At 41.3% G+C, this 13,103-nt stretch overlaps 1 protein-coding gene across 1 annotated transcript in view; it reads right to left on the bottom strand.

The window, feature by feature from the left end:
• Nucleotides 1-8,851: 8,851 nt before the first annotated feature.
• The window catches only part of PSPH (phosphoserine phosphatase), a 40,266-nt gene continuing 36,014 nt past the window's right edge, over nucleotides 8,852-13,103 (bottom strand). The window contains exon 8 of the mRNA XM_077141061.1: nucleotides 8,852-10,209. Coding sequence (XP_076997176.1) covers nucleotides 10,102-10,209 — 108 coding nt within the window. The 3' untranslated portion in view covers nucleotides 8,852-10,101. The remainder of the gene's footprint in view (nucleotides 10,210-13,103) is intronic.

Genomic DNA, 13,103 nt, shown 5'->3' with positions numbered 1-13,103 from the left:
TGTTAGCCAATGCCTGGGGGAAAATCTCTCCATATTTGGGCTACAGCATAGGCCCTAAGGCAGGATCACGCCTTGTGGGTGCCTGGAACAGCAGAGACCACTATCTCTGGAACAGATAAGAGGGAGCATTCAATAGAGTTGACGTCAGGAGTCACGAGGTTGGCTTGGCAAGACCTTGGAGGCCATTGGAAGGATCTAGGCTTTTACTCTTTAGTAATGGTGAGAGATGACTTTCTTTTTCAAAGTTTTACCCTGGCTGCTATTTGAAAACAGTTCAATGGGGTCCAGCATGGAGACTTTCTGCAGTAATTCTGTGCAAGAGAATGGTGGCTTTGGACCAGGAGCTAGCACTGGAAGTGTAATCAAGAAGTTAAGATTTAAAGAATGATTATTATTACTGAATCATATAGAGCTTCCTTTTTTGCTTTCTGGTACATTAGAGTACAAAGGTACAAAGGGAAATACCTGAAATCTCTGAACTGTAAATCCAGCTGACTTGATTTGATAATGATTATATACTCTTCATCTTGTGCACCAGTGATTGTAAAAACCTTGTGACCCATTTTATCTGTTTTCGAATTTAGAGTCTTATGATCAACAAAGAGTCTAATGTTTATTAATGAAGGGACTTAGGTCAGCTCAGAACTAACCCACCCCAGTTCCAAAGTTATCTTGATAAAGGAGCTGTATCTAACCAAAATGGGCCTGCCTGATGTGCAGTAGCTTAAATATTAACCTATAAGTGACCTACACCTCATCATCTATGACTAAGCATGTAATCACACTGCACAATTACATCATCTGGAGCTACCATGCTCATTATCCTTATACCTGCCCATCTTTTGATTCTATAAAACTATCAGAATTACTGGAGTTCTGGGAGACAGATTTAGGCCAATAGACCATTGGATCTTCTGCTTTTTGCTGAGCAATAAACTCTTTGAAATCCCAGTGTCTTGGGAAGTGGTCATTTAAGTGTATCAGGCAGAGAATTCACTACTTTTGTAGGGTATCAGAAGTAGGGAGAATGGTTGGATTCTAAATATAGTTTGATTTCCCAAATGAATGATTATGGAATATGCATGAAAAAGGAAAATCAATTGACTCTTTACCAGAATTTGTTAAAAAGCAAAACACATAGGACTGGTACTACACAAAGAGTGAGCCATATAATAATACCTTGTTTGGGTGGGGTATGTAGGAACTTCTGTAATTTCTGCATGATTTTCTCATAAACCTACAAAACTGCTTTTACTTTTTTTTTTATATATTTTTACTCAGAGGAGTCAGCTGGAAGGAGTTCCACTGGCCAAATTTGGAACTATTCAACATTTAGTATCCATAAGAATAATGAACTATACTTGACTAAAACTTATCAAAAAACAAACAAAACAACTCTTGAATTTTGGGCCTGAACAACTGGAAGGATGGTGAAGGCCGTGGCTGGAACAAATGTGGGGAGGATCAGGGTTTCCGTTTGGCTCATGTTGCATTTGAGATATCTCTGCAGATACCCAGGTTGAGATGTCAGATGGGCAGTTTGATTTCCAAGCCTGGGATGTGGGGGAGCCATCTGGCCTGGAGAGAGAAATCTGTAAATTGTCAACATGTAGAATGGAAAACCATGAGGCTGGACGAACTCAGCAAAGGATGAGTGCAGATAGAGAGAAGGATCAAGGAAGGCAGGAACCAGGAAGAGACCAAGAAACCACCTTGGAATAGGAGGAAACTCAAGGAGGTGTTATGATGGCCAAGAGAAGAAAGAGCTCACCCGTGTCAAATTCTGCCAAGAGGTTGGGTGACAACACTTACTTTGCAACATGGCTGTCAGTAATGACCTGGACCCAATCCGTCTATTATTAAGTTGACTTATCAAATCATCACCTTATTTTAGCAATGCCAGCTCAATTCACCAAATCCTTTCACTGAACCATTGTAATTAAAAGAAGGAATCGCATTATTTTGTCTTAATTTTCATCAGCAATATTCAAAACTTCCAAACTCATTTTCCACTTATTGGGTATGTCAGGTGAATATTGCTTACAGAAGCAGATTCTTTTTTTTTTTTCTTTATTGCCATCTACCCAGTTTTTTGTTTTGTTTTGTTTTACCCCTTATCCCCAGCCCATTATTTTTTTTCCTTATTTTTTTATTCATCTGTCCATACCCTGGATAAAGGGAGTGTCAGCCACAAGGTTTTCATAATCACACAGTCACATTGTAAAAGTTATATAGTTACACAATTGTCTTCAAGAATCAAGGCTGCTGGAATACAGTTCAGCAATTTCAGGTACTTCCCTCTAGCCACTCCAATATGTCACAAACTATTATCTTCCAAAATAACCTCTACTGTTTGAAATCTCTCAGCCACGGAAACTTTATTTTGCCTTATTTTTCTCTTCCCCCTTTTGGTCAAGAAGTCTTTCTTGAGAAAGACTTATCCTTTCCAGGAATAAGTTTTATAGGGGCAAACACCAAGATTGAGGGCTCAGTGTACTGATTTGGTTGTCCCCAATGCTTGTGAAAATATTAGGAATTCTCCAAATAGGGAGGATGAATATTTCTTCCTTTCTCCCCATTCCCCTTGGGAGTCCCCCTTGGGGACTTTTTAAATACTTTTTTATTCTCTGCCCAAATTACTCTGGGATGTATCGGGGCATCACACAAACCAACAAAATCTCCCTCTTCAAGTTCCCATATAATTTTTTTAAATTTTATTTTGTTTTAAGTTTTTTCAATTTTTTATTAATTAAAAAAAATTACAAGAAACACAAACATTCCCAACACATACACTCAGCAATTCACAATATCATCACATAGTTGCATATTCATCATCATGATCATTTCCCAGAACATTAGCATCAATTCAGAAAAAGAAATAAAAAGACAACAGAAAACTGTAACAGAAAAAAAAAATTTACAGGTCATACCCCTTACTAATCCCTTTCATTGATCACTAGCATTTCAAACTAAATCTATTTTAACATTTGTTCCCCCTATTATTTATTTTTATTCCATATGTTCCTCTCATCTGTTGACAAGGTAGATAAAAGGAGCATCAGACACAAGGATTTCACAATCACACAGTCACATTGTGAAAGCTATATCATTATACAATCATCATCAAGAAAACATGGCTACTGGAACACAGCTCTACATTTTCAGGCAGTTCCCTCCAGCCTCTCCATTACATCTTGGATAGCAAGGTGATATCTACTTAATGCACAAGAATAACCTCCAGGATAACCTCTCGACTCTGTTTGGAATCTCTCAGCCATTGACACTTTGTCTCATTTCACTCTTCCCCCTTTTGGTCGAGAAGGTTTTCTCAATCCCTTGATGCTGGGTCTCAGCTCATTCTAGGGTTTTTCTCAATCCCTTGATGCTGAATCTCAGCTCATTCTGGGATTTCTGTCCCATGCTGCCAGGAAGATCCACACCCCTGGTAGTCATGTCCCACGTAGACAGGGGGAGAGTGGTGAGTCTGCTTGCTGTGTTGGCTGGAGAGAGAGGCCACATCTGAGCAACAAAAGAGGTTCTCTTGGGGGTGACTCTTCGGCTTAATTTTAAGTACGCTTGACCTATCCCCTGTGGGGTTGTTTCATATGAACAAACCCCAAGACTGGGGGCTCAGCCTATAGCTTTGGTTGTCCACACTGCTTGTGAGAATATCAAGAATTCAACTTGGGGAAGTTCAGTTTTCCCCCGTTCTCACCATTCCCCGAAGGGGACTTTGCAAATATTTTTCCACTCACTGATCAAATCACTCTGTGATTCATCAGGGCATCACCTGGACAAACCAACAAAATCTCATATCCTATACAAAGTTCAGTGTACTTAAGGTGTTCAATCAACTATCTACATAAGTTATATTAGGAGAGGCACTAGTCAAAAGTATAGATTTGTACCAAATAAACATTTTTTACTTTAGTCTCACACATTAGTTGAAATTTTAAAATATTAAGTACCATCTATTTTCAGCACACTGCAGTAATGACATTCTTTTGTTCTTCCTCACGCAAAAACATTTTTTAAATTTGTACATTTAGTCACTATCATTACACACTCTAGGCGTTCCTAGATTACACCATCTCAATCTTTATCGTCTATCTTTGTGATTTCATTTATGCCCCAGCCCTCCTCCCTCTATCATTCTCGTATGCAGCTTCATTCAATGTTTTTACATAATTGTATTACAGTTAGGTAATATTGTGCTATCCATTTCTGAGTTTTTATATTCAGTCCTGTTGCACAATCTGTATCCCTTCAGCTCCAATTACCCAGTACTTACCCTATTTCTATCTCCTTATGGTCTCTGTTACCAAGGAAATATTCCAAGTTTATTCACTAATGTCACTTCGTATCAGTGAGAACATACAGTATTTGTCCTTTTGTTTCTGGCTAATCACACTCAGCATAATGTCCTTGAGGTCCATTCATGTTGTTACATACTTCATAACTTTATTCTGTCTTATAGCTGCATAATATTCCATTTTATGTAAATGTCACAGTTTGTTTAGCCAACTGTCTGTTGATGGACATTTTGGCTGTTTCCATCTCTTGGTAACTGTTAATAATGCTGCTATAAACATTGGTGTGTAAATGTCCATTTGTGTCCTTGGCCTCATATCCTTTGAGTGGAGACAGCATATAGATGGGTACTGTTTTTTAATCTGTTCTGCCAGACTATGTCTTTTGATTGGAGAGTTTAATCCATTAACATTCAGTGTTATTACAGCATGGGTAGTACTTTCTTCTACTGTTTTGCCTTCTGGATTTTGTATGTCATATCTAATTTTCCTTCTTTTTACATTTACTCATAGTCTTCCTTTCTACAGTCTTCTCCACACCTTTCTCTTCTGTCTTCATATCTGTCTCTAGTGTTCCCTTTAGTATTTCTTGCAGAGCTGGTGTCTTGGTCACAAATTCTCTCAGTGATTTTTTGTCTGAAAATGTTTTAATTTCTCCCTCATTTTTGAAGGACAATTTTGCTGGATATAGAATTCTTGGTTGGCAGTTTTTCTCTTTTAATAATTTAAATATATTATCCCACTGTCTTCTCGCCTCCATGGTTTCTGCTGAGAGATCTTCGCGTAGTCTTAATGGGCTTCCTTTAAATGTGATGGATTGCTTTTCTCTTGCTGCTTTCAAGATTCTCTCTTTCTCTTTGACCTCTGACGTTCTGATTATTTAATGTCTTAGAGTATGTCTATTTGGATCTATTCTCTTTGGAGTACGCTGCACTTCTTGGATCTGTAATTTTAAGTCTTTCTTAAGGGTTGGGAAGTTTTCAGTGATAATTTCCTCCATTAGTTTTTCTCCTCCTTTTCCCTTCTCTTCTCCTTCTGGGACACCCACAACACGTATATTCATGCGCTTCATGTCTTTCAATTCGCTGAGTCCCTGCTCATATTTTTCCATTTTTTTCCCTATAGTTTCCGTTTCTTGTCGGATTTCAGATGTTCCATCCTCCAGTTCAGAAATCCTATCTTCTGTCTCTCGAAATCTACCATTGTAGGTTTCCATTGTTTTTTTTCCATTTCTTCTACTGTGTCTTTCATTCCCATAAGTTCTGTGATTTGTTTTTTCAGACTTTCAGTTTCTTCTTTTTGTCCTTTCCTTGCCTTCTTTATATCCTCCCAGTTCATTGATTTGGTTTTTGAATAGGTTTTCCATGTCTGTTCGTACATTCTGAATTAATTGTTTCAGCTCCTGTATGTCATTTGAATTGTTGGTTTGTCCTTTGACTGGGCCATATCTTCAATTTTCCTAGTGTGATTTGTTATTTTTTTGTTGGCCTCTAGGCATATAATTACATTAATTAGTTTATTCTGGAGATTGCTTTCATTTCTTTTATCTAGGGTTTTCTTGCTGGATGAATTTGTTATCTATCTGTTCTTTGACATTCTGTTCAGCTTTATCTGGACCTTTAGCTTAAGTTTTGTTTAACAGAGGAGAATTTTTCAGTTCTTGTCCTGCTTATTTGGTGCCTTCCCCCCCACACACACTTAGGAGGGTCTACTTAGATATTATTGACCCCAGCCCGATTTTCCCAGACCAAACTGGCCTCCTATCAGGAAGAAAGAGTCACCTGTGTCGGTTTTCCCTGAGGGTGAGACCCAGCAGGTTGAAAGACTCCTGTGATGTCTCTGGAGTCTGTTTTTCTTATCCTGCCCAGTAAGTGGCGCTTGTCTGCCTGCAGGTCCCACCAGCATAAGATGATGCAGTCCCTTTAACTTTGGCAGACTCTCCCTGCTGGGGGCTTGGCGGAGATGGAGGACAGGTTGCAGGCCGGTTCCAGTGGCTTCAAATTACCAAGCCCTGGTGTCTGAATTCCTTGATGGAGGATTCCACCTGGGTGGGACTTCACCCCTCCCCTGGGGAAGGCACAAGCTCCAGATAAGCCCCCAAAAGAGCTCACTTCTGCCTATGCCTGGGGCAGTTGCAGCCTGAAAAGTTCTGCTGCTGTATCCAGAGGCAGTCAAGCCCCTGTAGATACACAGCCACAAAAACCTCTGTTTCCCTCTTTTTCCCCCTTTTTCTGTCAGTCCTGCCCCCTTGGCACCAGGGCAAAAATGTGCAACCTCCACTTTGATCAGGTTCACCTAAGCTGGGGGCCTATTTTTAGTAGTCAGAATTTGTTAATTAGTTCCACAATTGGCATTTGATTGTGCCTAGTCCCTGCTGCTGTAAAGTCCTTTCCTTTCCCCTGTGGGAAGTGGCCGGTGGGGGAGGGGCGCCGGCTGCCGCAACTTTGGGAACTCACGGTTCTGGGGGTGTGCTTGTAGCCGGTCCAGCTGGTCCAGACTGGAGTACGCTGTGTGGCCACTGACTTGGCCCTAGGAGCTGTTCTGTACTGTTTCTGGTTATTTAGTAGTTGTTCTGGAGGATGAACTAAAATGCGCACGTTATTAAGCCCCCATCTTGACCTGGAAGTCCCCATATAATTGTGGCGCTTAAATAAACTGACCATACAAGTTAAATTAGAGAGCATGCTACCAAAAATAAAAATTTTGCACCAAATGAACATCTAGAATCAGATTTATGTTTAACTATAATTATGATGTATATGAGGTTTGTAAAGCTGTCTCATAAAGAATGAGAAAGTGCTCTATTCAATGGGCATTCTTGCCACTTTTAAAAAACCCTTTTGGAACCACATTTTGCACTTCAAATTAATACTTGCTAGAACTTGCTTCTTTTCCCTTAGTTTCACAACTGCCTATGAAACGTCCTTCTTCAGTTCTAAAGTCATAACTTTTTTATCATTAAATTTGACTTTCAGTTTCTGGCTGGGACATAGTAAATGCTCCGTAATATGCTTGATGAATGAATGGAGGGAGGGAGGAAGTAAAGGAAGAGGATGAAGAAAGAGGGAAAGATGAGAAGGAAGAAAAGAGAAAATACAGTGACTTCAGTTATCATCAGGAAATCCATGGGACTCAAAAAGGAAGGTATGGTCTTTATTCATTGCATTTTTTGATACAGGTATCTAAAAATCCTTATAAATGAATATGATATGCTTATATAACCTCAGTAAAAACAATTCCAAAGGACAATAACTACAATATAGAAATATGTTCAAAGTTAGAAACTGATCAGCAAAGTACTGAACAGTCCTTAAATGACTTCCAAGTAGTACCTTTCCCAGCTTTTAGAGATCCCTAAAAATGAAAACCATTTGAATGTTTTGCAAAACAGGCCTCTAGTCCTAAGGAAGAAAATCTGTCACCTCCTGTATTGGTATGTTAGTACCTGTGACCACAGTGTTAAAAACCTTCTTTTAAGTACTAACTTGGGGGTGGAGACTCCTGGCCCCAAACAATTGTTAATTCTCTTCTAATGCATAAAATAAAGAAAACTGGAAATCTTTGCCCTGGGCTCCAGCTCTGATGTGACCCCTAGCAGTCATTAACTATCTGAGCTTGTTTCTTGTCACTGAGGAAAGATGTGAAAGCACCTTGGAAAACAGGGAAATACACAGTGGAACTTGGAGCCTGGTTGCACCCCGAGTTTTCTGAACCCAGTTTTAAAGAGTGTGAGGGCCACAAAGACAAAAGTCATCACGCCCGGGACATCACTGACGGAGGCGTATGACCCCTGAATGTCTTTCTCTTGCTCCGCTCCTGTGCATGTCTGGAATGCTGCCCCCTGCCCTTGGGAGTGGGGGCTCAGTGGGTCTCCCAAGCTGTCCCAGAGAAACACTTGTCTCTGATAGAAGAGACAGACACAGAATTAACATAGCAGCCATCACACCAGAGAAGGGGGCCTGGGCGTGGAGGTGGGAGTGAGTGCATTAGAGTCTTCTTTTTTTTTTTTTGTATTCTTAACATATAAAACTTTGAGAGACTTCTATTGCTTCAATTTAATATCATGATAAATTTCTATTAATTTTGTTAGGACCTCAATTCTCAACTCTCTCTATATATATAAGCAGTGTTCAGGATCAGAATGGAAAGAATGTAGCAAGGACAAGAAGCCATAGGACACTGCCACCCTTTCCCAAATCCTGTGCTGGTGCATCTGTGTACCTAACTCCTGGGAGACCCCTTCCGTTGCTGCTCCCAGTGAGCCCAGCATAAGAAAAGCATGGAAGGTTTCTAACCCTGCGTCCTTTAAAACTTAGCCCACCACCACCATCACAAAGAAGGGATTGTGCGGCTGGCTGAGAGCTGGCAGAGGAGTGGCTGGAGAATTGGCAGAAAAGGTTCAATGTGGGCATCACAATTTCTCAGTAGATCAGACTCCCCTGAGCCAAATCCAGCGCCACTTCCCGTTCGGGCCGCGGCGCTGCGGAAGGCGGCTCCTCGGGCTTCCTGCCACCCCACCCACCCACCACCCACCCCCCGCCAGCCTGCTCCAGCCATGGCCACTGCCTGGGTGGCAGAAAGGCCCAGGCAAGCTGCAGCGCTTTCCACAGACCCAGCATGCCTATTCCTGCCTGCAGCTGAAAGTGCAAATGCCTCAGAAGAGCTTCCAGGAACGTTGCCAGTAAACACAATCCCCAAACAAGTGCCTCCTTGTTCCCCATCTCATTTCAATGTTGCCAAACCTTTTTCAGTCTCCTACAGGGACTCCGATTTTGCAGGAATTTGATTCATTTGATTTGATTATTTGACTAACTTATAAGTCTTCCAATATTCAAATCCTGTAGCATTCTCTACTTAATTACCCAACAGCAGGCACAGCATGCCTCTTCCTACATCTGCTTTTCCCCTTCCTTCGTTTTCCACCAGGGACGGTATATAATCTTATACTTCCAAACGCATCCTGACTTTTCCCTTTTGTGGCACAGCTCTAACGAACTATCTTTCAGGTCTTTCCAAGTCATCTATGAAAAAGAAATGGTTCCTGTAGTCTGTTAGGAGCGATTTTTAAAATTTACTTAGGGAAAAAATGCTGTACTTCATTAGTAAATGAATTATGGATTAGTAAAAATGGATTAGTAAAATGTGTACGTCTTTTTACTTCATGTGATTTTCAATATCCTTTTTTTTTTAAGGTCAGTACTTTTGTTTAAGTTTCCACTGTTATTTTACAAAAGACATTCCACAGGGTAAAAGAGAACTCTCCCTTTGGCCCAGTGCTCCCCTCAGAGTTCAGAGTGAGAAGGGGTCTCAAATCTGCTCCTTGCCTGGAGGTTATTTCTACTTTAAGACAAACGACCTGAAATACTGCATATAGGTACATGAAAGGCAGAACTGAAGATGCCGCAAATCTGTTCTGACACATGGATACATTTTTATTTATATACCAAAAGAAAAACTAACAGTCACTTTGGCTGACTTAATCTGTAGTTCCAAGGATGAAGGTGTTAATTTACTACCCATTTTTAAAAACCTTCAAATGTAACTAGGAAAATATATTAAACCATTCAGATTATAAAACTCGCCAGGTAATTAGTGGTCATAATAACACTGGAACTATAATTAAAAAAAAGGAATTTTCTTGACACCCTCACTGCAGTGTACCTGAAAGTACAGATAATCAGTGCCACATTTATACATCATGCTGTAATAGGTAGCTGCAGGTGAACGGTATCCATTGGTTTAACTTCTACAAATCAATCTGAATTGTTAGTGAGCTATATGAAAATTGATATTATTCTTCCAGTTCTCGCAAAAGCTCTACAAAATCAGTGATGTACCATTTGGCATGGTCCTTTACTTGTTGCCTGATCACATTTCCTCCAAATCCAATGAAAACATCCTAAGGAAAAAAGAAAAAGGAAATGGTCTTAAGAAGCAAAAACAAAAAAAATGCAACCTCAGCATAGTCAGGGTTTGGTCTGAAAGAACAAGGTGTTCCTGCAGAGGTGAGCCCAGGCACTGGTGGGGCCCTCCCCCGGGCTCACAGTGGCAGGAAGACCCCCCTTCCCCCACACACACACACTGGTCAAGGGCAGCAGTTTAGATCACTCAACTGGATCCTCAGGGCGGTCTTTGGGAGAAGGGTTAGGAAGGCATCATCCCTACCCTCTTAAAATCAAGACAGATCCTTAGGAGATGATAAAATCACATGGTGGGTAAAGGACGGGGTCCTAAACTGTAACATGCAGTTTCAAAAAAAGGGGAGATCAACCGACCGCGTCCAACCTCTGTGCCCCCCATGCCACACCCGGCTCCTCCCCTCCAAGGCCTGCAGCCTGAGCTGCACCCCGGCCCCCGGCCCCTGAAATGCACCTCCACAACCCTGCGCCCCACACCTCATGCTCACAGGAACCACATAGTGTCCCCAACCTGTGCATATACCTGTACCCATCACCATACTGTTATGCCCCGCCCATACCTCCCATCCTACTCCACAGCCATCCTGCAACACAAAGCTTTAGTCTACTGAAGGAAATCAACTTCCAAAGCAACCCATCAAAATATTTACATGCCTCAAAGGCAAGAGAAGATCACTAAGCATATCAAGATGCAGACAGATATAGCCCACCCTAATGACCAAATTAGGCTCTGGAGGAGTCACAGACTTCGGAACAATAAATCAAAGATGTTCATATAACTCTTCTAAATAAAATCAGTAGGATGGCTAATGACATAAAGGAAATCAAGAAGACACTAGAGGAGCATAAAGAGGAATTTGACAGAATAAATAGAAAAATAGCAAGATATCATCGAGATCAAAGATGCTGTAGAGCAAATCAAAAATATACTAGAGCTCCAGAACAACTACTAAATAACCAGAAACAGTACAGAACAGCTCCCGGAGCCACGATAGTGACCGGACACACAGCGTAACCCAGTCTGGACCAGCTGGACCGGCTATGAGCACCCCCCCAGAACCGTGAGTTCCCAAAGCTGTGGCGGCCAGCGCCCCTCCCCTACAGGCCGCTTCCCAGAGGGGAAAGGAAAGGACTTTACCAGCAGCAGGGACTGGGCACAATCAAACGCCAATTGTGGAACTAATTAACAAATTCTGACTACTAAAAATAGGCCCCCAGCTTAGGTGAACCTGTTCAAAGCAGAGGTTGCTCATTTTTGCCCTGACACCAAGGGGGCAGGACTGACAGAAAAAGGGGGAAAAAGAGGGAAACAGGTTTTTGTGGCTGTGTATCTACAGGGGCTTGACTGCCTCTGGATACAGTGGCAGAACTTTTCAGGCTGCAACTGCCCCAGGCATAGGCAGAAGTGAGCTCTTTTGGGGGCTTATCTGGAGCTTGTGCCTTTCCCAGGGGAGGGGTGAAGTCCCACCCAGGTGGAATCCCTCCATCAAGGAATTCAGACACCAGGGCTTAGTAATTTGAAGCCACTAAAACCAGCCCACCACCTCTCCTCTGTCTCCACCAAGCCCCCAGCAGGGAGAGTCTGCCAAAGTTAAAGGGACCGCATCATCTTATGCTGGTGGGACCTGCAGTCAGACAAGCGCCACTTACTGGGCAGGATAAGAAAAACAGAGTCCAAAGACTTCACAGGAATGTCTTTCAACCTGCTGGGTCTCACCCTCAGGGAAAACCGACGCAGGTGACTCTTTCCTCCTGATAGGAGGCCAGTTTGGCCTGGAAAAATCTGGCTGGGGTCTATAATATCTAAGTAGACCCTCCTAAGTGTGTGTGTGGGAAAGGCACTACACAAGCAGGGCAAGAAACAAGAAAACAAGAACTGAAAAATTCTCCTCTGTTAAACAAAACTTAAGCTAAAGGTCCAGATAAAGCTGAATGGAATGTCAAAGAACAGATAGATAACAAATTCATCCAGCAAGAAAACCCTAGATAAAAGAAGTGAAAGCAATCTCCAGAATAAACTAATTAACGTAATTAAATGCCTAGAGGCCAGCAAAAAATAACAAATCACACTAGGAAAATTGAAGATATGGCCCAGTCAAAGGAACAAACCTACAATTCAAATGACATACGGGAGCTGAAACAATTAATTCAGAATGTACGAACAGACATGGAAAACCTCATCAAAAACAAAATCAATGAACTGAGGGAGGATATAAAGAAGGCAAGGAAAGAACAAAAAGAAGAAACTGAAAGTCTGAAAAAACAAATCACAGAACTTATGGGAATGAAAGACACAGTAGAAGAGATGAAAAAACAATGGAAACCTACAATGGTAGATTTCGAGAGACAGAAGATAGGATTTCTGAACTGGAGGACAGAACATCTGGAATCCAACAAGAAACAGAAACTATAGGGAAAAAAATGGAAAAATATGAGCAGGGACTCAGGGAATTGAAAGACAATATGAAGCGCATGAATATACGTGTTGTGGGTGTCCCAGAAGGAGAAGAGAAGGGAAAAGGAGGAGAATAACTAATGGAGGAAATTATCACTGAAAACTTCCCAACCCTTAAGAAAGACTTAAAATTACAGATCCAAGAAGTGCAGCATACCCCAAGGAGAATAGATCCAAATAGACATACTCCAAGACAATTATAATCAGAATGTCAGAGGTCAAAGAGAAAGAGAGGATCTTGAAAGCAGCAAGAGAAAAGCAATTCATCACATACAAGGGAAGCCCAATACGACTATGTGCAGATCTCTCAGCAGAAACCATGGAGGCGAGAAGACAGTGGGATAATATATTTAAATTATTAAAAGAGAAAAACTGCCAACCAAGAATTCTATATCCAGCAAAATTGTCCTTCAAAAATGA

The sequence above is a fragment of the Tamandua tetradactyla genome, chromosome 23 (assembly GCF_023851605.1).
Source record: "Tamandua tetradactyla isolate mTamTet1 chromosome 23, mTamTet1.pri, whole genome shotgun sequence".
NCBI lineage: Eukaryota > Metazoa > Chordata > Mammalia > Pilosa > Myrmecophagidae > Tamandua > Tamandua tetradactyla.
This window is presented reverse-complemented; position numbering and strand designations above follow the sequence as displayed.